At 44.5% G+C, this 27,696-nt stretch overlaps 1 protein-coding gene across 4 annotated transcripts in view; it reads right to left on the bottom strand.

The window, feature by feature from the left end:
* The window catches only part of orc3 (origin recognition complex, subunit 3), a 79,159-nt gene that overhangs the window by 39,737 nt on the left and 11,726 nt on the right, over window positions 1–27,696 (bottom strand). For 2 of the 4 annotated variants that reach the window (XM_059645279.1, XM_059645282.1), the window contains 8 exons: window positions 24,918–25,015; window positions 18,793–18,937; window positions 12,372–12,476; window positions 11,201–11,364; window positions 4,294–4,433; window positions 2,169–2,328; window positions 280–393; window positions 26–159 (listed from right to left, as the gene is read on the bottom strand). In XM_059645279.1, coding sequence (XP_059501262.1) covers window positions 26–159; window positions 280–393; window positions 2,169–2,328; window positions 4,294–4,433; window positions 11,201–11,364; window positions 12,372–12,476; window positions 18,793–18,937; window positions 24,918–25,015 — 1,060 coding nt within the window. Of the gene's footprint in view, window positions 1–25; window positions 160–279; window positions 394–2,168; window positions 2,329–4,293; window positions 4,434–11,200; window positions 11,365–12,371; window positions 12,477–18,792; window positions 18,938–24,917; window positions 25,016–27,696 lie in introns of those variants that run through there. The other 2 variants (XM_059645281.1, XM_059645283.1) reach the window with 2 other exon arrangements.

Genomic DNA, 27,696 nt, shown 5'->3' with positions numbered 1-27,696 from the left:
TGAGAAACAAGTAACTTTTACTCACCTCATAAAAGTTGGCACTTGACGGATAAGTTCACATTCACCGTGGGCAAGATTCTGAATCCTGTCATTGGCTTCATCCAGTGTACAGCACAGGAAACTAAGGGGCTGAGAATAGAAGTGCTCTAACAGAGATAGCTGGAAAAACAAGGGGCCAGAAGAGATGGAAGGGAAGATATACAAGGTATTGATTAATAACAAATTTCAACATTTTTGCCACCTGTTTTAAACTCGTTCAGCTTGCTAACTTCAAATTACCTGAAAACCTTTAACAAAGTTCTTTACAGAAAAATCATGGTACAGGAATATGACGGTCAGAACCTGAAGCACTCTTCCACTCAACTTAAAAGGGAATTTCGTTGTCAGCACCAACTATGAAAGATTACAAAAATTAGAAAGAACATGCATTAATATAAATCACAGAATCATACAGTAGAGAACAGGTCCTTCAGCCCATCGAGTGTACATCAAGAAAAAAACAACTCTAAATCAACAACAGTCTCACTTACCAGCACTTGGCCCATCGACATGAATGCTATTTCAAGTACTCATCCGAGTACTTTTTAAAAGTTGAGGTTTCCTGCCTCAGCTACCCCATCGGATTCTGGGTGAAAATACTTTTACCTAATTTTTCCTCTAAACCTCTGGCCCTTCCCATTAAAATTATTGACCCTTTAACTAAGACGGACAGCTGCTTTCTATTCAATCTTATCCTTCCCCCCTCATTAATTTATGTACCCCAATTCTCAGCCTTTCCTGCTCCAAAGAATGCAACCTGAGCTTATCCAGCTTTTCTTCGTGGCTAGGATCCATTCGAGGCAACATCCTGGTGAATCTCCTCTGCACTCCTTTCAGTGCAATCACATCCTTCCTATAGTGTGGTGACCAGAACTGCAGACTGTACTGCAGCTGTGGCCCAACCAGATTCTGTACAACTCCAAAATCATCACCTTGCTCTTATACTCTATGCCACGACTGAAAGAGGCAAGTATCCTGTATGGTTTCTTAACTACCCTATTGACTTGTTCTGCCACCTTCAAGGACAAGCACCCAAGTTCCCTTCTGTTCATCTGAGCTTCCACGTGTCCTGTCATTCATCAAGTACTCCACTGCCCTGTTATTTTTTCCTCATACTTGTCAGGGCTAAGTTCCAACTGACACTGATCTGCCCATATGACAACATAAAGAGATACTCTCAGGAGCGTACATAATTAGGTACAATACATGCTTTTAATAAATTAAACGATAACAACTGGGAGACAGAAACAAATGGCATATACAAGTACTTGTGAATTGACTAGATCGTAAGAAAGACATAGGGCCATCCAGTCTGCTCTACTGGTCAATAACATCATGACTGATCTGACTGCAGCCCTAACTTCATTTTTCTGCCTTTCCCTCATTACCCATGAATCCCTTGACAATCAAAAATCTGTTTAACTCAACCTTTAATGTGTTCAATGACCCAGTGTTACTGGTCATTGAAGGAGAGAATTCCAAAAGCGAACAACACTTTGAAAGCAGAAATGCCTCTTCATACTCACTTTAATAGGAGACATCTTAGTTTGAAACTGTGCTCCTTCATTCTAGATTCTCCCACAGTGAAAACAGCCTCTCAGCACCAACTCTGTCAATCCTCCTCAGAATCTGTTATGTCTTTATTGAGATTACCATTCATTCTTCTGAACTCCAAAAAGTAAAGATCCAACTTGCTTAACATTTCCTCATAAGGCAACCCTTTCATCCAATTGATCAGACTAGTGAACCTTCTCTGAACTATTTCAAATGCCAGGATATTTGCTCTTCATTAAGGAGACCAAAACTGTACACAGTATCCATGTGAATTCTCACCAAAACACTGAATGATTATAGCAAGACCTCTTTACTTCTTTCAAATACAGAGAATGCTGGAGAAACTCAGCAGGGCTGGCAGCGTCTGTGGGGAGAGAAACAGTGTTAATGTTTTGTGTCCGGTCATCTTTCTTCTTCAGAGCTGTTCTGGCACATGCTGTCTTAAAAACAACATTTTAAGACTAAAAATCATTTATTCTGGCACAGAATTCACATTAGAGACATAGGCCTACAGATAGACACATACCATTGGTGGTTGGCAAATAGTACTTCCCACAGTAAGGAGTAGTGATTACCTTATCGATAACTGTAGTCAAGTGATCGCTGCAGGAAAGAGACTGAAATAGTTCAATGCAGAGCAATGAGCAAACTGCACGAGGCAGCATTCGGTGTATAGTGATCGGAGATGTGGCAATTCCAAAAACCAGCACCAGGGGCAGCTGCTGGATGTAGTTACTGCAACAATAGTAAAAACAGAATAAATGATAACTTCCTCATAAGATGGAACAGATTTATAACATGTTTAGAAATCACACAATTCATCAATCTAAACAGACCTATAATCCCACAATCTATATTTCAATCGATGGCATTCCCATAAACTTGATTTCAATTTAACCATTTTCCCTTGACATTCAGCGGTATTATCATTGCAGAATCTTTCTGGAGTTCACCATTGATCAGAGCTTACCTGAATCAGCCGCAAATATGGGTTGGCTTCCATAGGTTGAGAGCTAGGAATTCTGCAGCAAGCAACTCACCTCCTTGTGACCTCTGCAAAACTGAGTTAGGAATGCAATGGAATATTTTCCACTTGTTAAATAGTTGAGACTCCACAACACTCAAGAAGCTTGACAACATCGAAAGCAGCCTGCTTGGTCAGCACCCAATCAACCAACTGAAATATTCACTCCCTTCACCTCTGATGCTTAGTAGCAGCAATGTGACAATGGGAACTGCAGATGCTGGAGAATCCAAGATAACAAAGTGTGAAGCTGGATGAGCACAGCAGGCCAAGCAGCATCTCAGGAGCACAAAAGCTGACGTTTCGGGCCTAGACCCTTCATCACTCTCTGAAGGGTCTAGGCCCGAAACGTCAGCTTTTGTGCTCCTGAGATGCTGCTTGGCCTGCTGTGTTCATCCAGCTTCACACTTTGTTATCTTGACTATCTACAAGATGTGTTTCAGTAAACTACCTTCAAGGGCATCTTTCAAACCAATGACCACTACCATGTCCTGTCCTTGTCGTTCTCGATATGTGAGAATGGCACTGCCTGCAAGCTCCCCTCCAAGCCATTCCCTGTCCTGACTCGGAAATATATTACCGTTTCTTCATTCGCACCGTGTCAGACTCTCTCCCTAACAGCGCAGCGTATCTGTACCAGATGGACCAAGATGGCTGAGCACTACCTTCTTAATTAAGGTCAGGCAATAAATGCAGACCCAGCCAGTGACACACACATTCCAAGAACAAATTTAATAAAATATTGGAGGTGCCCACTGGATACAAAAGTACTTGTTCACACTGAAGAAGTCTGGTATTCACAAAACTGCTGCGGATGTTGAGCCAACTGAAGTTTTCCTGACAGAAACTGATAAAATTTATCAGGGAATAGTGTCAAGTGAAATGGAACAAAGGTTGATTAATGAGGTGTACGTACAGATGAGCTATGACCTAACAGTATGAATGAATGGCCTTGTCCTAACATAGGAACGTACCAAATAGGAGCAGGAGTAGGCCATCTTACCCTTCGAGCCTGCTCCATGATTCATTACGGTCAAGACCGATCATCCAGCTCAGTAACCTGTTCCGGCTTTCCTCCCAGATCTTTTGATCCCTTTAATCCTATGTGCTGCATCCAACTTCTTCTTGAAATCATACACGGTTTGACTTTTTGGCCCACTACTCTCAGTCCTAAATGGTTTACCCCATGTCCTTGGACTATAACTCCAGTCCTGCTCCAATGCAGCTATTTTGTGTGATAAAGCTCCCTTTTACCCATTCATCAATGATAGACACCAACGTAACAGTCAAGCTGTTCCTGTCCTCGATATTCAATTCCTACCGATATCCAGGGGCAAAAGGACGCTCATGAGTTGAATTTCTCCCATGTGGAGTGTCGTGGCCCCTTCAGATAGTTTCTCTCTCTCTCTCTCTATGCTTTAGTCAGTATATGAAGTTCAAATACGTCCAATTAATAAGTAAACTGTTTATTTATCCGGGTTCACTTGGTCACATCACTGCTTATTCATGAGCCATTGTAAACTTCAAGGGGGCTTAAGATAGAGAACTTCCTTCCATTCAAAAGTATTAACTTATAAGCTCTCAGTTGGACTAATGCACAATTCAGTAATTTCAGGAGCTTCTCCAATTGATGATAAGAAGTAAAATTAGAATAGACTTGTGTGCTCGTCCATTACCTGCAGATGATAATGAAATTCTGCAAAACTTCTGGTAGGAAGCTCTCAAGGTCTTTGAAGATGATGACAATAGGAGGAGCCTGCTCCTGCCCGACAACACATGACTTCCTCTTTTTCGATGGGCTGCCTGAGACAGATGTCTGCGTCAGAACAAAGTACATTAAAATTAATCCTATTCAAGGAAACTCTAATATGTGTGACTACAATAAAAATGGAAAGAACTGCGGATGCTGGAAATCAGAAACCAAAACAGAAGCTTCTGGAAAAGCTTGGCAGGTCTGGCAGCATCGGTGAAGAGAACTGGCGTTAATGTTTTTGAGTAAGGGTCATTGGACCTTAAACGTTAGCTCTGGTTTCTCTTCACAGATAATGCCTGACCTGCTGAGCTTTTCCAGCATCTTCTGTTTTTGCCTCTGACTACAAGACAGGTTTTGCCAGTTTTTAAAAAGAAAATCACTGGAAGAACACTAAAATATCCTGTTTCCCCAATTTGGAAAGACAAATATTTAAAATGTAATGCCACACCACAGAAAGGCAACCATGAATTCCTCAACTTGGCTATGCCATTGTATCAAGTAGACAGAAAAATGTTTTCCACTCAGCAGGACAAATTGGGGATGTGGTGGCTGAGTGGTAATATCGCTGGACTAGCAACAAAGTTCCAAAGGTTTGACTCGTGCCGGGATAAATGGTGAAGTTGAATTCAATAAAAATCTGCAATCAAAAGCTAATCTATTGATGACTGTATAACCATCAACGTAAAAACCCATTTGGTTGACCAATATTCTGCAGGCAAAGAAACTGTTATCCTCAAATGATCTGGACTCCAGAGCCACAGCACTGTGGGAGGCTCTTAACGATAGTCTGAAATGTCTAAGCCACTCATTTCAGGGAATATCAGGGTTGACAATAAATGCTCACATGAATGAATTTAAAAATAAACAAATGGCAGAAAAACAAGATGGTAGGTGGGATTGTCTCAGGCTACGCTTGTGGTTCAGGAATGCCTGGCAGCTGGTTAGCTGCAGTCACAGTGATGTGTACTGCCATTTGAACCATCTCAATGTGTGGGTTATTTCAGAGCAACCTTCTAACTTCCAAAGGGGTAAGAGTCTTTTGGTGTAAAGTAGTTCAATTAAACTCGGCAAATATTTACAGTTTCAACGAATGGACTCTCTACATTATGAAGAATATTGGGAGGACTCAGCATTAGGAATATTAAGATCCTACATTACTCTCCCACAAAATATTTGTAACATTATCACTGTGGGTAGAGTTTATTGAACTCAATCCAGGTACCAACCCTTTCAGACCCATCTACAACACATTAACAATACAATGCAAGGTCAGTAGAAACAAAGAACTATTAAATACAATTAAAATTAACTTGGAGGGTTAATACAAAATTATAAATAAAATAGGTAGTTACATTGCTCCTTTCACAACCTCAGGATATCCCAAAACATTTTACAACCAGAGAAGTACTTTTGAAGTTGTTATGACTATGTAAATAGTACTGTATAATTTCTAAAGAAAGCTAATTTGATTCTGAATAATAGATACAGCATATAACATGGCTGCCAGAGGTACAAGCCGAACACTTGTTGATTCTTTTAAGCCATTCACAAATCAGTCAGGCTGGTATACTATCTCAGGTTCAACCATAAAGGGAATTATTTCAAATTAGCTGCATTTGCTGAATATTGCATATGTGCTGCTTTAAATCACGCGTGCACAGATCTCAGAGAACATGGCGGTTGAAGAAGAGATTGGGACTTGGATGGGGCCTGGCGGCTCTCCTTCTTGCCTGCACACCCAGCCTTCCAGCTTCTCACTCCAGGAGCTCTCTCCTCTTCCCACCATTGAAGCACGTGTTGCTTCCCAGTTGTCTGTGCCAACAAACACAGCCTTTCAAATTCTATTATCCCTTTGGGCAACACAACGAGTTTTTCAAGGTATGAAAATTCTAAACTTTTGTGACAAACAAACTATAGGAAGGAACTCTCACAAAGAATTTCAGCATAACTGACTTGCTTTGTGGGAAACAGATTCAATAAAAGTTAACACTATCACCTTACGTTTGATCCACATGATGCATCAAAACTAGGAACTCCCAGGAAGGTTTCCATTGGGAAACACCATCTGACAAAAGAGATTGCAGCTTAAGAGCATGGTTACTTCCTCAGGCAAACCTCAGTTCTACTAAAAGAGCTCAGGCAAATGTACGAGGAACAAGAAACCATCTCTCTCTCTCTCTCTCTCTCTCAAACTTGCTCAACTTAGAGTCCACCCATACAAACCAATGCAGTTGCTGCATCCTTACTTCCAGGGTTGCACTTTCAATTCTGCACCAAAATTCCAGCTTGTATTACAAGCAAATTTCTCTTGAGCAGCGCTTGAATTCCAAACCTCCTGGCTCAATCCTAAGAAGACTACTATGGGGCCAAAGCTGACACCCAGGCCTGATTTTAAATGCAGAGTCCAAGAACCTGGCACCCAGATGAATGCCAGACAATAACCCTGCAATCTAGCTGCATCTCACTCACAAAGCCATTTTCAAAGGTAAGTGCCCTGTTTGGCGAGGAGGTAAGCTTAGAGTGCAATTAGAAGGGCCAGACCCTTCAAGGAGGCAGAAGCTACCACCACAGTGCCTACAGCAAATACAGACAGCAGCCACTGCCTTGCTGATGAGAGCAACCTGCTCCTTACAGGAATAGCAGTATCCATAGAGAGGCAAAGGAGCCATACAGGTAAATTTACTGTATTTACTTGTACAGCAGAGTTAGAACTAGCACAAGGAGAGGCCAGTTATAAATACATGGACAGAAAGTGTCTGGTGATCTGGCAGATATGTGCCAAACTGCTGGGGCTTGCCGAATTGAGATTTAACTTCTGATAAGACAGGCATGCTCTAATACAAGCTCCTTGTTTACCACAAGGGACTATTAATTAGCAGCCATTTAATTTCCAATTCCCTCCCCTCTGCCAGCCCTTTGAAAATACAAAACCACCTCAGAAATGTTGGAAATCTGTGACAACTTTCTAGAATTCCATTTTACAACTCCCCCCACACCGAATCCCAAACTCATGACACTTTGAAAATCCAGTTCCACGATTTGGAGCATGCATTACAACAGCAATCGTGATGGCAGATAAAGAAAAAGGTGAGAATTTTGTGAGAAAGAACAAATTTGTATTTATACAAGGCATCCTTGGGACATTTGAACAGGCTTCACACGCAATGAAGCAAACCCATTCTGTAGTCGCTATTGTTAAAATGAGAAACGTAGCAACAGCCAACTTGTACATGGTTTGTTTATTAGTACTTTGGACGGAATATAGATGTTGGTGAGAATGTTGGGAAAACTGCACCACACTTCTTTGAAAGTGTCATGGAATCTTTTACATCCACTTGATAGGGCAGATGAATCTTCGAATGAATACCTTATTCAAATTTCAGCACCTCTGGCAGGGCAGCGCTCCCTTGTAATATAAACTGATACACGGGTGTACAACAGTTATGCGCTTAAATGTCTGGAGTGGAGCTAAGACCCTTAATGGTCCAGCTCAGAGATTAACATGAGGCCAAGGCTGTTTTATTTTGCAATGAACCAGCTCCAACTCAGGATTAACAAATAATGAGAGCAATCTGATTCATCACGGTATATTTTTTCCTTTCTTCTCGGAGTCACAGATATATTACAAGAAACAGGCCATTCAGTCCAACGTGTGCATGCCAACCAGATATCCTAAAGTAATCTAGTCCCATTTACCAACATTGCACCCATATCCTTCTAGACCTTTCTTATTTATATACCCATCCAGATGCCCTTTAAATGTTGTAATTGTATCAGCTTACACCACTTCTTCTAGCAGCTTTTTCCATACACGAGCCACCTTCTGCTTGAAAAAGTTGATCCTTAGGTCCCGTTTAAATCTTACCACTCTCACCTTAAACCTATGCCCTCTAGTTTTGGACTCCCCACCCCAGGAAAGAAAAAACCTTGTCTACTTACCCTATCCACATCCCTCATGATGTTATAAACCTCTAACATCACCCCTCAGCTTCCGAACCTCCAGAGAAAATAGTCCCAATGTATTCAGCCTCTCTCTAAGGCTCAAATCCTCCAGCCATGGCAACATCCTTGTGAATATTTTCCGTGCCCTTTCAAGTTTCACAACATCCTTCCTATAGCAGGGAAACAGAACTGCAGACAGTATTCCAATAGCGGCCTAACCAATCTCCTGTACAGCTGCAACATGGCCTTCAAATTCCTATATTCAATGCACTGACCAATAAAGGCAAGTGTACCAGAAGCTCTTTTCATTGTCCAACTACCTGTGAGTGCACTTTCAAGGAACTACGAACATGTACTCTAAGGTCTCTTTGTTCAGGAACAGTCGCAAGGACCTTACCATTAAGTCTATAAGTCCTGCCCTCATTTACCTTTCCAAAATGCAGCAGCTAAAATTTATCTCAAGTGAAACACATGTCACTCCTCGGCCCATCTGATCAAGATCCCATTGTACTATGAAGTAACCTTCTTCGCTGTCCACTACACCTCTAATTTTCGTTTCATCTGCAAACTTACTAACTATACCACCTATGTTCACATCCAAATCCTTCGTATTATGAAAACCAGTGGGCTCGGTACCGCTCCTTGTGGCACACCACTAGTAACAGTCCTCCAGTCTGAAAAGCAACCCTTCACCTCCACCCAGAGATAGTAGGAACTGCTAATGGTGGAATCTGAGATAACAAGCTGGATGAACCCAGCAGGCCATGCAGCATCAGAGGACCAGGAAAGCTGACGTTTTGGGTCTGGACCCTTCTTCAGAAATGGGGGGGGGGGGGGGGGGGGGGGCAGGAGCGGGGAGAAGGGGTTTCTGAAATAAATAGAGAGGGGAGGCAATGAAGAAAGGTGGACAGAAGATGGGCAGTTCAAGGAGTTGGGGATGGAGCCAGTAAAGGTGAGTGTAGGTAGGGAGTTGGGATGGAGGTTGATTAGTAGGGAGGGAGGGGTGGGTAGGTGGGAGGGAAGACGGACAGGTCAAGGGGGCAGGGATGAGACTAGTAGGTAGGAAGAGGGGTTGGGCATTGGTCAGTGACGTGGGAGGAGTGGACATGTGGGAGAAAAAAATGGACAGGTCAAGGAGACGGGGATGAGGTCGGGGATGGGGAGATTTTGAAGCTTGTGAAGTCTACATTGAGACCACTGGGCCGCAGGGTTCCCCAGTGGAATATGAGATGCTGTTCCTCCAGCCTCCTTGACCTGTCCATCTTTTCTCTCGACTATCCGTTCGTCACACCTCACTGACAAACCCCTATCCCCACTTCCTACCTACTAGCCTCATTGTTGCCCCTTGACCTGTCCGTCTTCTCTCCACCTATCTGCTCCTTTACCCACCCTCCATCATCACCTCCCCTTCTGTCTATTTATTTCAGAATCCCCTTCCCCTCCCCCATTTCTGAAGAAGGGTCAGCTTTTCTGCTCCTCTGATGCAGTGCGGCCTGTGTTCATCCAGCTCTACACCTTGTTACCCTTCACCTCCACCCTATGTCTTCTACCTTCGAGCCAGTTCTGTATCCAATTAGCTAGTTCTCCCTGTATTCCATATGATCCAACCTTGCGAACCAGTCTACCATGAGGAACCATGTCGAACGCCTTATTGATCACGTCCGCTGTTCTGCCCTCATCAATCCTCTTCATTACTTGTTCAAAAAACCCAATCAAGTTAGCGAGACACAATTTCCCTCACACAAAGCCATGCTGACTATCCATAATCAGTCCTTGCCTTTCCAAATACGTGTAAATCTTGCCCCTCAGGATTCCCTCCAACAACTGGTCCACCACGGATGTCAGGCTCACCGGTCTATAGTTCCCTGGCTTTCCTTACCGACTTTCTTAAATAGTGGCACCACATTAGTCAACTTCCAGTCTTCCATTGCTTCACCTGTAGCTATCGATGATATAAACATTTCAGCAAGGGGGCCAGAAATCACTTCCCTGGCTTCCCACAGAGTTTTAGGGTACCTGATGAGGTCCTAGAGTTTATCCACCTTTATGCATTTTAAGATGTCCAGCACCTCCTTCTCTGAAACATGCACATCTTTCAAGATGTCACTATTTATTTCCCCACACTGTCTTATCTTCCATATCCTTCCCCACTGTAAACACTGATGCAAAATACTTGTTTAGTATCTCTCCCACCTCCTGTGGTTTCACACATAGGCAGCCTTGCTAATCTTTAAGGGACCCTATTCTCTCCCTGGTTACCCTTTCATCTTTAATCTATCTGTAGAACCCCCTATGGATTCTTCTTAACCCTATTTGCCAAAACTATCTCATGTCCCATTTTTGTCCCCCTGATTTCACTCTTCATACTCCTACTGCCAAATAGGAAATTTCTTCATTTCGCAGGGTGAGAATTGTTGGGTGAATTCCACAGAGCTGTGTATGCTCAGTGTGTAAGTAGATTCCAGGCGGAGATTAATTGATGTTTGGGCACGATAGAAATCAAAGAATGTGGGGACAAAGTGTCAAAATTCAAACTTTGATATAACAGTGCTGCTGTCATTCTGTTTGTTACATTAGTGTTCCCAAACATCGATAGTTAGGAACAGAAAAATAAGAATTAATAGAACGTAACTCTCACCATTTAGCAAGAATTAGTCACAATCAAAGGTTTTAGTTGCGGATGGCAGATGGAAACCCCTTTGATTTTAGGTAAGAATTCTGTTTAGGAGTGAAACACTAACTGGTGAAATGAAAAATGCTCTGATGCTCTTGAAAGTCAAACCATCATTTGTTACTTAGGTGGTACTCGTAAGTTTGGAAATATGTCATGTCATGCAAATGCCAATTTTACGATAATCACCATAATAATGGTGGTTGCTGCCATTCACCTGTGAGATTGCTTTGTACCATCCAGAGAGGGATGCCATAGAGCAGTGTATTTTCCTCTGGGAGAGCGGAGTAGAATGGTGCACGTCCTCCTCTTCTGCATCTTCATCGTTAGCAGTGCCACCCAGGAGGTGCATCAAAACTTTTTGTAAAACTTGCTTCACAGCTAGTCGGAAAAATAAACAAACATCACGGCAAAATGCCTGACATAGGTAAGATGTTATCTGAAAAGATTTTAACGGCACATTTGGTTACATTAGGCATGCTGTCAAGTCAGGAGAACAAACTATCCACAGCCATTTTTCTTTACGCACACTACTTTACATTAATTTGTCTGCACTGAGTGTCAGATGCCACCACGACCAGTGGAACAGCACTGCCTTTTAACACATTTGACAAGTCAAACCATTTCCAGGTCACGGGCTCACCTAACAGCTCCATATAGCTGCAAATGTCAAAAGTAGCCCCTTCCTCGCAGTGGCATTTATAAACAAACGAGCTTGGGGAATGTTTAGACCTGGAACTGATTAAAAGAACATTTGCTTATCAAAGCTGTAACAAATTTGAGAGTAAGAATAACTCAATTTTCATCATTTCATCCTTGGGAAGGCCATGCCTGCAGCTGCCTAGGCTCTAAGTTCTGTATTTCTTTCCCTGAACATCTCAATCTCTCTGGCCTCCTTCTTAAAACCTGCCTCTTGTTAAACTGCCTTAATATCTTTCTCTATGTGTTACAAAGTTAAATATCGCCTGAAAGTGCTCCTACTGTGTGTCTTAGGACATGTTTGCCACGTTAAAATGTGCTACGTGAGGCAGTTGAAAGCAATCAATGCTAAAAAGGATTTGGTCCTCTAGCTCAAAGGTCTTTGTTTACCACAAACACTAAATGTTTAGTGGATTCTGAACTCATGCAAAATCTAAAATCAAATTACAAAATCCAAAATGGATTTTGTTTTGCATCTATAAACTTGAGTCAGGGTGAGGAAGCACACTCAAATGCCTAGTCTGGATTCCTGCACAAAATCGTTTAAAACCTTAAAGGGAACCAAAATACAAGCCTAAACAGGGAATAAAAACATAATCTCTACAGAAAAACTAAGATTACACTATTATCTGATTCTCTCGCATAGAAACCATGAATTAGGTGTGGCATTAAAGTAGACTTGTCCTTACTTGTACACTCCTTTCCATGCAGGCAAACTACATGTGGGGTAAGTGACTGTTTCAGGAGGTCTGATAGTCTTTGAAATGTCATTTCATGGTCTGGAACATTCACACCTGCAGGGTAAGTGGATGAACAAGAGACAAGCTGTAAAAATGCACCACACAGAATTGCAGAAAAGTCAGAAGTGTTTCACATGCAGTGATTGACTGCTTTCCTCAAACGCACCCCCATTCCAACTATCAAAACAAGGATAATAAAATGAGGCTGGATGAACACAGCAGGCCCAGCAGCATCTCAGGAGCACAAAAACTGACGTTTCGGGCCTAGACCCTTCATCAGAGAGGGGGATGGGGTGAGGGTTCTGGAATAAATAGGGAGAGAGGGGGAGGCGGACCAAAGATGGAGAGAAAAGAAGATAAGTGGAGCAGAGAGTATAGGTGGGATCAGTCCAGGGAAGACGGACAGGTCAAGGAGGTGGGATGAGGTTAGTAGGTAGGAGATGGAGGTGCGGCTTGGGGTGGGAGGAAGGGATGGGTGAGAGGAAGAACAGGTTAGGGATGCAGAGACAGGTTGGACTGGTTTTGGGATGCAGTGGGTGGAGGGGAAGAGCTGGGCTGGTTGTGTGGTGCAGTGGGGGGAGGGGACAAACTGGGCTGGTTTTGGGATACGGTGGGGGAAGGGGAGATTTTGAAGCTGGTGAAGTCCACATTGATACCATTGGGCTGCAGGGTTCCCAAGCGGAATATGACCTGCTGTTCCTGCAACCTTCGGGTGGCATCATTGCGGCACTGCAGGAGGCCCATGATGGACATGTCCCAAGTGGAATATGAATTGCTGTTCCTGCAACCTTCGGGCCCAAGCGGAATATCAAAACAAGGACCTTACCTTCTCAGTTGATCACCAAAACAACCTTATCATTTCAATACATTATCTTGATTTCATCCTAACATTTCTGTCTTAGGCCTATCGTGGTGTTCCACTGAAGACCAATGCAAATTAAAGGAACAGCACCTCATTTTCCACTTAAGCGCTTTACAGCCTTCAAATTTCAACACTGAATTCAACATCTTCAGACCATGAGCTCAGTTCTCCATTTTGATTAGCCCCTTCCCACCCCACTCCCCACCAAGTCCTGTATGCACGGGTTTGCTCTCTGATTTTCTGCTATTAACACCTACCCTTTACGTGTGTCTCCTCTCTACTACAATTAGCAGTTTGCCTTATGTGCTGGACACCTTTCCATCTGTTCCACATGGTTCTCCTCCCCACCCTCCCCTAAAAGAGCATAAATGTCAGCACTTTATTTAGCCTTCTTCAGTTCTGACGAAGTCATACGAGAGTGTTAACTCTGTTTCTCTCACCACAAATGCTGCCAGACGTGCTCATTTTCTCCAGCATTCTCTGTTTTCATTCCACCAATCTAGTATTTGCCACACATTGTCCAACCTGAGTTACATTGGTAAAACAGTAAGGTATGTCCAATCACTTTCATCCATGTGCGTGACCCCAAACTTTCTGTAGTCTGCCGTGAGTCAATCTCCTTATTCCAATATGCACTCTGCCCTCACAATCCCTGGTCTTCTTGACAACGAGGGTAAAAAGTAGGGTAAGGGATTGGGGAGACAATCAAAATTCTCTGTTGGACATAAGCCTGGTGAGAAGTTACTGCTGTGCCCTTGGTGTTGGCTTGAATCTTCTTCCCCCATTTTGGGCATGACAAACTCATTGTATGCCTACAGCTTTGCAGTGATCATGTCCGATCTCTATTTGCAGGCTGATTTTATTTCTTAATTCTCACTGTTTTCTTAGCTTATTCCTTTGTGAGAGTCAGTCATGATCTAAGCCATCTGCATATTTGATTTTCACCCTCTTTCTACTCCCTCAATAAGATGATAGTTTAACCTCATCAACTTGAGTTTTAGTTGTTTTCCCCATCTTACCGGTCTTCCCTATTCCTAGACTGACGTTTTGCTTTTAAAAGGAGAGCAATGATAGTCTTTTCTTCAAAACATGCTGACTTGTGCAGCTCCAATACTTTCTTGTTCTCATGCTCTGTTCCATTGTCTTTGCTCTAGGGACTGCAGGATTTTAATTCCAGTCTGAAAGCTTTCTAATTTCAGATTTCTGGTTTATTTTCTTCTTTTGTTGAAGTAGCTTTGCCAAAATATGATACTTTAAAGGACACTGTCAGTGAATGGAAATTCGATACTCTGTTCCTCTCTGTAAACAGCAGCTGCTATTTCTAACAATGGAAAGTCTGAACTGATGAGGACATATTTTCATCTTGACTTCTGTCATGCTAGGAGAGTCACCATGGAAATACAACTTATATGCTATCCTTCAGAGATAATGGGAACTGCAGATACTGGAGAATCCAAGATAACAAAGTGTGTAGCTGGATGAACACAGCAGGCCAAGCAGCATCTCAGGGGCACAAAAGCTGACGTTTCGGGCCTAGACCCTTCATCAGAGAGGGGGATGGGGAGAGGGTTCTGAAATAAATTGGGAGGGGGGGGGGGGGGGGGAAGGCGGACCGAAGATGGACAGAGGAGAAGATAGGTGGAGAGGAGAATATAGTTGGGGAGGTGGGGAGGGGATGGGTCAGTCTGAGGAGGACAGGCCAGGGAAGCGGGATGAGGTTGGTAGGTGGGAAATGGAGGTGCGGCTTAAGTGGGATGAGGGGATAGGTGAGAGGAAGAACAGGTTAGGCAGGCGGGGACGAGCTAGGTTGGTTTTGTGATGCTGTGGGGGGAGGGGGCGAGCTGGGCTGGTTTTGGGATGCAGTGGGGGAGGGGGAAGATTTAAGCTTGTGAAGTCCATATTGATACCATTGGGCTGCAGGGTTCCCAAGCGGAATACGAGTTGCTGTTCCTGCAACCTTCGGGTGGCATCATTGTGGCACTGCAGGAGGCCCATGATGGACATGTCGCCTAAGGAATGGGAGGGGGAGTTAAAATGGTTTGCGACTGGGAGCTGTGGTTGTTTATTGCAAACCAAGCGGAGGTGTTCTGCAAAATGGTGCCCAAGCCTCCGCTTGCTTTCCCCAAATGAAGCCACACCGGGTACAATGGATACAGTACCATCCTTGTCTGCTTCCGGAGAGACCACTCTCTCCGTGACTCCCTTGTCCACTCCACACTCCCCTCCAACCCCACCACTCCCGGCACTTTCCCCTGCAACCGCAGGAAGTGCTACACTCGCCCCCACACCACCTCCCTCATCCCTATCCCAGGCCCCAAGATGACTTTCCATATTAAGCAGATGTTCACCTGCCCACCTGACAACGTGGTATACTGTATCTATTGTACCCGATGTGGCTTCCTCTACATTGGGGAAACCAAGCGGAGGCTTGGGGACCACTTTGCAGAACACCTCCGCTCGGTTCGCAATAAACAACTACACCTCCCAGTCGCGAACCATTTTAACTCCTCCTCCCATTCCTTAGACGACATGTCCATCATGGGCCTCCTGCAGTGCCACAATGATGCCACCCGAAGGTTGCAGGTACAGCAACTCATATGCCACTTGGGAACCCTGCAGCCTAATGGTATCAACGTGGACTTCACAAGCTTCAAAATCTCCCCCTCCCCCACTGCATTCCAAAACCAGCCCAGCTCGTCCCCTCCCCCCACAGCAACACAAAACCAGCCCAGCTCGTCCCCGCCTCCCTAACCTGTTCTTCCTCTCACCTATCCCCTCCTCCCACTTAAGCCGCACCTCCATTTCCCACCTACCAACCTCAAAGCGCCTCCTTGGCCTGTCTGTCCTCCCCAGACTGACCTATCCCCTCCCCAACGATACTCTCCTCTCCACCTATCTTCTCCTTGATCCATCTTCGGAACGCCTCCCCCTCTCTATTTCAGAACCCTCTCCCCACTCCCCTCTCTGATGAAGGGTCTAGGCCCGAAACGTCAGCTTTTGTGCTCCTGAGATGCTGCTTGGCCTGCTGTGTTCATCCAGCTTCACACATTGTTATCTTATGTGCTATCCTTCACCATTTTGATGGAAAGATAATGTGAATAACAGCACTTCAAGCTCATACCTATTTCTCGCCTAAAAATGGTGAGAAGATGAGAATGTACTCCCTAGTGATACAGCTATTCTATATCTCTTTCCTTTTGCTCCTACACACAGGCTGGAGGCATGTGACAGGTGTATGTCAAACCCATCATTAGGACTACATTAATCAGCCCAATTCGGAGGTGTGATGGTAGCAGTTTGGGGACAGTACACCCCGATAATTGTCTCTCTTTTGTATAAGTTAATAATCTCAGAAAGAATTGTTCAGGCATGGATCTCAAATTGCCCTTTCTGAAATTTATTTTGTAACTGAGGTTATATCTGAACATGGTAAATAAAGATAAACCATTTCCACTAGTTGAAGTTTCTCAAATCAGGCTGCATACGCTAAGAGATAATGGGAACTGCAGATGCCGGAGAATCCGAGACAAAGTGTGGGGCTGGATGAACACAGCAGGCCCAGCAGCATCTTAGAAGCACAAAAGCTAACGTTTCGGGCCTAGACCCTTCATCAGAAAAGGGAGATGGGGAGAGGATTCCGAAATAAATAGGGAGGGGGGAGGGGCAGGCTGAAGATAGATAGAGGTGAAGACAGGTGGAGAGGAGAGTATGGGTGGGGAGGTAGGGAGGGGATAGGTCAATCCGGGGATAATGGACAGGTCAAGGGGGCGGCATGAGGTTAGTAGGTAGGAAATGGAGGTGCGGCTTGAGGTGGGAGGTGGGTTAGGTGAGAGGAAGAACAGGTTAGGCAGGTGGGGATGAACTGGGCTGGTTTTGGAATGCAGTGGGGGGAGATTTTGAAGCTGGTGAAATCCACATTGATACCATTGGGCTGCAGGGTTCCCAAGCGGAATAGGAGTTGCTGTTCCTGCAACCTTCGGTGGCATCATTGTGGCACTGCAGGAGGCTCATCATGGACATGTCATCTAAGGAATGGGAGGGGGGAGTTAAAATGGTTCACGACTGGGAGGTGTAGTTGTTTATTGCAAACCGAGCGGAGGTGCTCTGCAAAGCGGTCCCCAAGCCTCCGCTTGGTTTCCCCAATGTAGAGGTAGCCACACCGGGTACAATGGATACAGTATACTACATTGGCGGATGTGCAGGTGAACATCTGCTTGACGTGGAAAGTCATCTTGTGGCCTGGGATGGGGATGAGGGAGAAGGCGTGGGGGCAAGTGTAGCACTTCCTGCAGTTGCAGGGGAAAGTGCCGGGTGTGGTGGGGTTGGAGGGGAGTGCGGCCCAGACAAGGGAGTCACGGAGAGAGTGGTCTCTCCGGAAGGCAGACAAGGGTGGGGTTGGAAAAATGTCTTCAGTGGGGGGGTCGGATTGTAGATGGCGGAAGTGTCGGAGGATGATGTGCTGTATCCGGAGGTTTGTGAGGTGGTATGTGAGGACTAGGGGGATTCTCTTTTAGAAGTTATTGCGGGGGCAGGGTGTGAGGGATGGGTTGCGGGAAATGCGGGAGACATTGTCGAGGGCATTCTCGACCACTGCGGGTGGAAGTTGTGGTCCTTGAAGAACGAAGACATCTGGGATGTACGGGAGTGGAATGCCTCATCCTGGGAGCAGATGCGGCGGAGGCGAAGGAGTTGGGAATAGAGGATGGCATTTTTGCAGGAAGGTGGGTGGGAGGAGGTGTATTCCAGGTAGCTGTGGGAGTTGGTGGGTTTAAAATGGACATCGGTTTCTAGGTGGTTGCCTGAGATGGAGACAGAGGGGTCCAGGCAAGTGAGGGATATGTTGGAGATGGTCCAGGTGAACTTAAGGTTGAGGTGAAAGGTGTTGGTGAACTGGATGAACTGTTCGAGCTCCTCTCGGGAGCACGAGGCGGCGCCGATACAGTCATCAATGTAACGGAGGAAGAGGTGGGGTTTAGGGCCAGTGTAGGTGCGAAAGAGGGACTGTTCCACATAACCTACAAAGAGTCAGGCGTAGCTTGGGCCCATGCGGGTACCCATGGCCACCCCCTTTGTACGTAGGAAGTGGGAGGTATCAAAAGAGAAGTTGTTGAGGGTGAGGACGAGTTCGGCTAGGCAGATGAGGGTGACGGTGGAGGGGGACTGGTCGGGTCTGTGGGACAGGAAGAAGCGGACATTGTTGAATGGCGGATCAGGCTTGGGGGCTAAATGGTCTACCCCGCTTCCTGTGTTCCTCAGACGGAAAACTGATTGATTCTGTAGTTTGTCAATCCCCAAGGCTTTTGTGTAATAGTAACTGGTGCAACGGAAAAATGCTCTTAAAAGTCAGAACCTCATTAGTTTCTTAAGTGGTATTCATATGTGTGGAAATACATTATTGTAATAAAAATCACCAGTATAATGTTGGCTGTTTCACTTACCTGTGAAATAGCTTTGTATCAGCCAAAGAGGGAGGCCTTGTCTACTGACTTCAGAAATCAATGTGCTTACCAAGAACAACTGCTGCTGTGGGAATCTCACTGCACCGCATCCGATAGCTCCAATCATTTTCTTTCAAATCAAGTTGAATGTGGGAATTTTTAATAAATGTTAATAAACTGTCAAATATCTTCTCGTTTAAACTGTCTTGCAAACTCTGTAAATTTAAGGAATGTAGTACATTATAAACGCATGTATTTTTAAATTACTAAAAATGTGACATATCTATAAATATTATACAGAAAATAAGTGTGAAAATGACAGATTCATCCAAAGAAAAATCCTACAAGAGTGTTCACATCTGCCTCTAACAACTGTTATGGGAAATGCTGGAACCTATTATTAAGGATGTTATAGCAAAACACTTGGATAACTTCAACACAATCAAGTAGAAACAACACAGTTTTGTGAAAGCGAAAACTGTCTTTGACTAACTTATTAGAGTTATTTGAAAAGGTAACAGGCAAATTAGATAAAGGGAATGTAGTCGATGTGACGTACTTGGTTTTTCAGAAGGCAAGTAATAAAATTCCACACCAAAGGTTTTCCAGAATAAGAACAAAGAGGGTAACAGAATAGCATCAATAGAGAATTGGTTAGTTAACAGGAAATAGAGCATAGATGTCTCTTGTATCTAATGCATATGTACATCGCTCAATGGAGAAACTGCCCTAGCAACAGAAAGCATCTTCAAATTAATGTTCTCAATTAAGCTAGCCTATTAATTTTTTTTCTGACATTTTCTGTTTTTATTTCAGATTCTATCATCTAGAGTATTTTGCTTTTTGATTACTTTCAAATTATCCTCAACACATAATGGCTACAATTTCCAATTGGAATTCTCAATCTCTCACTGGAATTTAGGTGTAACACCCAGGAAAATGGATTATCAGCTAATGGTGAATTTCCCTAGAGCCTGCACTAACCTTACAATGAGGCAACTGGGAGAACTGTGCAGAAATTCTATCCCAGGATTCTACTGCATGCAACGACATTCAGCATAGCCTGCCAATTAGAACTCTTGATCTTGAAACAGCACACCAAGAGAGGCATAGTCAGACCCTGACAGCAAAATTGTTCAATTTTCCTATACGGCACACTGCTATTAGTCTAGAACACTGTAATCCACCTAAGCAAGTCTTCAAGACTATTAGTAACTCATTTATGCAGCCATACAAATTGGGTGTTGGGATAACCCAGCATATATCACCTATATCAAACTGCTCTTGGTATAATTGATCGGTTTGCTAAAACATTTCAGAGGGCAGTTAGGAATTAAACTCATTGCTAGAGATCTGAAATCACATGCAGGTCAGACTGCATACTGATGAGAGATTTCTTTCCCTAAAGAACATGTGTGAATCAGACTGAATGTTACGAAAATCCAGTAGTTGCATGGCTATCATTTCTAGGTTTTCCAGTTTTACTGAATTTACCAAATTTAAACTCCTCAGTGATGGAATATGAAATCATGTCTCAGGATTACTGGTCTAGTAACATAACCGTTTTGGTGGGATATCCCCAAAATTTCAACTCATTACTTTTATTGACAAATTCTGATGCTGAATGAATTAATTGTGGATGTATTCAGAACAATTGTGCTGTGTTCTTACATGCCATGAGTCTATCAGCATATAACATTTTTATTCAAAACCCTGGTTGTATGGATTGAGTGAAAATCAGTCAATAAAAGTAACTCCATCTAATCTGTGCATTGAGGCTGGAACAAGAGCCATTTATAGGCCCTGTAGCTTTGCTTATTTGAGCATAATAGCAAGGAAAGGCAAGATTTCAGCTTTGCAGTTACCTCAGCAGGCAGGATGCTGAAACACCTCAATCGCATTATGATTTTTACAGAACTGACTTATTCAGTAGCGAAGATCTAAGCTATACAGCACAGGTAAAGCTTAACTGCCCTATGAAACAGCTGAGCAAACTACTCAATTCAAGGGATTTAGGGTTTGGAAACAAATGCGAGTGACGCTCACAATCTATGCAAGAATAAAAGAAGTCACCATTGTTGAATCCGCTCACATTTAACATTCTGGGAGTTAATGCTGACCAGAAACCGAACTGGCCTAGCCATATAAAAATTGTGGCTACAAGAGTAAATCAGAGACTGGGAATCCTGCAGCCTGTAATTCACCTCCTGACTCTCCCCAACATTTTGGTGGGATATCCCCAAGATTTCAACTCATTGCTTTTATTGGCAAATTCTGATGCTTAATGTATTTAATTGTGCATGTATTCAGAATAATTGTGCTGTGTTCTTAGATGCCATGAGTCATGATGTCATCCATCAATAATGCACAAATCTGAAGAATGTTGAAGTGCTCCCCACTTGACTCGATGTGCGTAGCTGCAGCAACAACTCAAGAAGCTTTTCACCATCTAAGACAAAGCAGCCCTCTTGATTGGAGACTCATCCACCATTTTAGATATTCATTCCCTCTACGTCTGGCAGTGGTGTGTGTCATCTACCAGGTCCACTGCAGCAACTCACAAAGGTTGCTTCAATAGCAACTTCCAAACCCAGGTCCTCTATCATCTTGAAGGACAAAGGCATCTGGAAAAAAAACTCCTGCAAGTCTCACTGCATCCTGAATTGGAACTATACTGCTGTTTCTTCACTGTCACTGGGTCAAAACATGGAACTCCCCTCTAACAGTACTGTAGGTGTACTTACATCTCAAAGACTACAGGAGTTCAAAAAGGCAGCTCTCCACCACTTTTCCCAAGACAATTAGGTATGGGTAATAACTGCTGGTCTAGTCTGGAGTGCTCATAACCCATAAGTGAACAATAAAAACAAATCTATAAACACAGCATCAGAGCAGATGGTAGTGTGTAAAATCCTGCAGTCAAGTGACATCAAATTCTATTCCAGTGCACCGGATTAGTATGCAGACCCCACCAGGTCTGGGGACATGTCTTCAAACCTCACCATGACAGAATGAAATTTGAATTCAATTAAAAATTTGGAATAAAAGAAGCTCAGCAAATTGTTGCAAATACTTAGCTGGTTCACTAATGTGCTTTAAGGAAGGAAATCTGCCATCCTCACCTAGTCTGCCAACATGCAACTACAGGCCCATAGCAATCTGGTTGATTTGCAACCACTCTCTGGGTAATTAAACAGGCAATAAATGCTGGCTGGACCAGAGACACCTCATCTTATAAGCAAATACTAAAACATGCAGTAATGATGCGACTACAAGTATCACTCCTTATTTTTGACACCAGTAAGATCTGACATGACATGACAATGACAATGACAGGAAGGCTATGCAAAACAGCTGGGGACAGAGTGGCACTGTTTAAAGTGCACAGTCCTGACTTCAGGATCAGCAAGCAGCAGTGAAGGATAGCAGCCCCCTTTAGTGGCTAAGCTTGACCTTCCATCTTGCATTCTCTTTATCCCTGATATTTAACATATATCTGGAGCAGATGGGATTTGAACCTAGGCCTCCTGGTCTAGAAGTAGGCTCACTACAATGTGCCACGACGGCCTTACCTCCTTTCTCTCTCCCATTTTTAAGCACCTGTACAGGTTTATAAAATCATGAGGGGCATGGATAGGGTGAGTAGTAAAGGTCTTTTCTGCGAGGTAGATGTCCAAATCTAGAGGGCATCATTTTAAAGTGAGGGGGGGAAAGATTTAAAAGGGACCTGAGTGGCAACTTTTTCACATGGAGGGTGGTTCATACATGGAATGAACTGCCAGAAGTGGTAGATGGAGGTACAATTACAATGTTTAAAAGGCATTGGGAAAGACTAAGAATAGGAAAGGAGGGATTAGACACGGCGTGAGTCAACTGTGTTCCAGAAATTGATCAGGTCCGAGTAAAAGATAGTCAACATCTTGAGGGAAACCTGAAGACCCTCACAGTCTATGAATAGGAGCTATACCTCACAAATGAGGTCATGCACCCAACGGATAAAATACATAGATAATAAAATGTGAGGCTGGATGAACACAGCAGGCCAAGCAGCATCTCAGGAGCACAAAAGCTGACGTTTCGGGCCTAGACCCTTCATCAGAGAGGGGGATGGGGGGAGGGAACTGGAATAAATAGGGAGAGAGGGGGAGGCGGACCGAAGATGGAGAGTAAAGAAGATAGGTGGAGAGAGTGTAGGTGGGGAGGTAGGGAGGGGATAGGTCAGTCCAGGGAAGACGGACAGGTCAAGGAGGTGGGATGAGGTTAGTAGGTAGCGGGGGGTGCGGCTTGGGGTGGGAGGAAGGGATGGGTGAGAGGAAGAACCGGTTAGGGAGGCAGAGACAGGTTGGACTGGTTTTGGGATGCAGTGGGTGGGGGGGAAGAGCTGGGCTGGTTGTGTGGTGCAGTGGGGGGAGGGGATGAACTGGGCTGGTTTAGGGATGCAGTAGGGGAAGGGGAGATTTTGAAACTGGTGAAGTCCACATTGATGCCATATGGCTGTAGGGTTCCCAGGCGGAATATGAGTTGCTGTTCCTGCAACCTTCGGGTGGCATCATTGTGGCAGTGCAGGAGGCCCATGATGGACATGTCATCTAGAGAATGGGAGGGGGAGTGGAAATGGTTTGCGACTGGGAGGTGCAGTTGTTTGTTGCGAACTGAGCGGAGGTGTTCTGCAAAGCGGTCCCCAAGCCTCCGCTTGGTTTCCCCAATGTAGAGGAAGCCGCACCGGGTACAGTGGATGCAGTATACCACATTGGCAGATGTGCAGGTGAACCTCTGCTTCATGTGGAATGTCATCTTGGGGCCTGGGATGGGGGTGAGGGAGGAGGTGTGGGGACAAGTGTAGCATTTCCTGCGGTTGCAGGGGAAGGTGCCGGGTGTGGTGGGGTTGGAGGGCAGTGTGGAGCGAACAAGGGAGTCACGGAGAGAGTGGTCTCTCCGGAAAGCAGACAGGGGAGGGGATGGAAAAATGTCTTGGGTGGTGGGTCGGATTGTAAATGGCGGAAGTGTCGGAGGATAATGCGTTGTATCCGGAGGTTGGTAGGGTGGTGTGTGAGAACGAGGGGGATCCTCTTGGGGCGGTTCCACTGTACCCGGTGCGGCTTCCTCTACATTGGGGAAACCAAGCGGAGGCTTGGGGACCGCTTTGCAGAACACCTCCGCTCAGTTCGCAAAAAACAACTGCACCTCCCAGTCGCAAACCATTTCTACTCCCCCTCCTATTCTCTTGATGACATGTCCATCATGGGCCTCCTGCACTGCCACAATGATGCCACCCGAAGGTTGCAGGAACAGCAACTCATATTCCGCCTGGGAACCCTGCGGCCATATGGCATCAATGTGGACTTCACCAGTTTCAAAATCTCCCCTTCCCCTACTGCATCCCTAAACCAGCCCAGTTCATCCCCTCCCCCCACTGCACCACACAACCAGCCCAGCTCTTCCCCCCCACCCACTGCATCCCAAAACCAGTCCAACCTGTCTCTGCCTCCCTAACCGGTTCTTCCTCTCACCCATCCCTTCCTCCCACCCCAAGCCGCACCCCCCGCTACCTACTAACCTCATCCCACCTCCTTGACCTGTCCGTCTTCCCTGGACTGACCTATCCCCTCCCTACCTCCCCACCTACACTCTCCCCACCTATCTTCTTTACTCTCCATCTTCGGTCCGCCTCCCCCTCTCTCCCTATTTATTCCAGTTCCCTCCCCCCATCCCCCTCTCTGATGAAGGGTCTAGGCCCGAAACGTCAGCTTTTGTGCTCCTGAGATGCTGCTTGGCCTGCTGTGTTCATCCAGCCTCACATTTTATTATCTTGGAATCTCCAGCATCTGCAGTTCCCTTTATCTCGGATAAAATACATACCTAGGGCATGCCGTTTGGGCGAAGGAAGCACCGTGATTTTAACCTCCATCTCCCTTTATACTAACAGCTAACTTAAACAACCTGCATATAATAAAATCTGTGAAAGTTAGTTGATTAATCTTCACTAAATTAGGTTGGCTGCACATTTAAACTCACTGAACTAAAGTTGCATTTATTTAGACAGAAACACAGTGATGATCCAGTGAAGTGGAGAATGTTCAAGTGGAAAGTGCAATTTATAAATTTATAAAAATTTATACAAAGCCTTCTTGTTAAATTCAGTGCAACCTTAATACATCATTAAAATCCAAGCCTGACTTCTACAGAAGAGCTTACCTCAGTTTCCTCTTTCATCTGTTGCCACAGTGACTCATAAGTACTAAACCGCCACCTATCACTCTCTGAAATAGCATTGTCTTTATTGAAGAAGTCAGCTGCAATATAGAAAACAGAGCATAGCTTTGGTCAAACTCAACAGAGTTCTAATCATTATTATAACTAAGCAATATGTCACAGCTCCGATCAACTGCAAGATTAAATAAATAAATATTTTGGAATACTTTAAAATCCATTGCAGCCATCTGTTTTTTATTGCCTATTCAGCAGACACAAGCAAAAGATCCACACCGGGCCCTTATTGACATATAATTCCAGCAACAACATATCAAACTCACATTCGTAATCAGCATCTTTATTTAGCCCCAGAAATACATGTCATATCTGGAAGCAAGGGATCAGGCAGGTGTCCAGGGCTGTGCTGTGAAGTTTGAGGCATGGTCACACAGAGATGATTCAATGTGGCAAACAGTGAAGAGAAGCAAGTCTTCTAACTTTATGAAGGAAGCTGAGCTCAAGCTAAAAGTCATAATATTTGCCAACTCAGAAAATATATGTACTACAGTGAGGGAATTTGGTGTTCATGAAAATCTGGTGAAAGAACAGGAGAAGATGGAATTCACCCTAAAATGGATGCCCAAGATTAAATGCGCCATCAAAACTGGGGCAGCTACTGGCCTGATATTAAGAAGCATGTACTGGAATGGTTTCATCCTCACCAGAAATGTGTTTGTACTCACTTCAGCGGCTAAATCAATCCCTGAATTCAGCAGAGATTTCAGAGCAACAGCCAACTGGTGTAGCCTTCAGATTATTCACACAATTAAAAAAATGTTAAACGTCCAATTTGATGGACAGAGGGGAAAGGATTTATGGTGGAGGGAAGATGCTGAAACAAAAAGCCACATCCAGTGTGAGATTTTTTTGATGATGTGAGTTTGCAAGTTGTCTGCGTGGGTTTCCTCCGGGTGATCTGGTTTCCTCCCACAGTCTGAACGTCGGTCTTTGTGTGAGTGAACCCAAGGAAAGCGAATGGCCCAGACAGAGTTCCCAACTATGCTCTCAGATCCTGTTCGGACCAGCTGGCAGGAGTATTTGCTGACATCTTTAACCTCTCCTTGCTACAATCTCAAGTCCCCTCCTGCTTCAAGAACACCACCACCATCGCAGTACCAAAGAAAACACATGCAATGTGCCTCAACAAATACCACTTGGTGGCTCTGATCTCCATAATTATGAAGTACTTTGAGAGGTTAGTCATGGCTCACATCAACTCTAGCCTCCCAGTTTGCCTTGATCCCTTGCAATTGGTCTACAGATGCAACAAGTCCACATTTGGAGCGGCACGGTGGCTCAGTGGTTAGCACTGCAGCCTCTCAGTGCCAGGGACCCAGGTTTGATTCCAGCCTTGGGTGACTGTCTGTGTCGAGTTTGCACATTCTCCCAGTGTCTGCGTGTGTTTCCTCCAGGTGCTCCAGTTTCCTCCCGCAGTCCAAAGATGTGCAGGCTAGGTGAATCAGCCATGCTAAATTGCCTGTAGTGCTTAGGGGTGTGTGGGTAATAGGGGAATGGGTCTGGATGTGATGCTCCAATGGGCGGTGTGAACTTGTTGGGCCGAAGGGCCTGTTTCCACACTGTAGGGAATCTAATCAGATGCTATTTCCCTAGCCCTACATTCGTCCCTGGACAACATGGATGATAAGGACACCTACATCAAGCTTCTACTTGTCAACTACAGCTCCGCCTTCAACACTATAATCCCAACCAAACTAATCTCCAAACTCCGAGAACTAGGTCTCGGTTTCACTCTGCGAAACTGAATCTTCAACTTCCTGACCAACAGACTGCAATCAGCGAAGACACACTACAGCATTTCTTCAATGATAATCCTCAACACCCACACCGTACAATATACTCCCTGTACATTCACAACTTTGTGAACAAATTTCATCTGAACACTATCTACAAGTTTACTGATGACACCACTGCTGTAGGCTGGATATCAAACAATGACAAGTCAGAATAGAGGAAGGAGATAGAATGCTTGGTGTTGTAGTGCAAAGCTCAATGTCAGCAAAACAAAAGAACTGATCACTGACTTCAGGAAGAAAGGAGAAGGCCACGCCCCTACCTACATCAACGGAGCTGAGGTGGAGAGGGTCGACAGTGTCAAGTTCCTAGGAATGATGATAACCAACAACCTGTCCTGGTCCTCATACATAGATGCAATGATGAAAAAGGCACTACAACACCGCTTCTTGCTCAGAAGGCTTCGGAAATATGACACATCCTTAAGAGCCCTCACCAACTTTTACAGATGCACCACAGAAAGCATTCTATCAGGGTGCATCACGGCTTGGTATGGCAACTGCTCTGTAGTTTTTTTGCGGTCCTGGGCAGAAAGTTGTGACCATAGCCCAGTCCATCATACAAGCCAACCTCCCATCCACAAACTCCATCCACACTTCTCATAGCCGCAGAAAGCCAGGCAACATTATCAAAGACGCCTTCCACCCCAGTTATATTCTTTTCCAACCTCTTCCATCAGGTAGAATGTAGAGAAGCTTAAACACACATACCAACGGATTCAAGGACAACTTCTTCCCTGCTGTTATTAGATGTCTTAATTTGACCTGTCAAATTTCAAATCTAATGTTGATCTTGCTTTTGTGCATCTCCTGGGCAGCCGCAACCTTGTATGCCTTGCTCGGTCTGAACTCTGATCTATGTGTCCTTGTATATTATGATCTGCCTGTACTGCATGCAATACGAATTTTTT

This window comes from Stegostoma tigrinum, chromosome 4 (assembly GCF_030684315.1).
Source record: "Stegostoma tigrinum isolate sSteTig4 chromosome 4, sSteTig4.hap1, whole genome shotgun sequence".
Lineage (NCBI taxonomy): Eukaryota > Metazoa > Chordata > Chondrichthyes > Orectolobiformes > Stegostomatidae > Stegostoma > Stegostoma tigrinum.
Note: the sequence above shows the minus strand (reverse complement) of the source record. Positions and strands in the feature narration are given on the sequence as shown.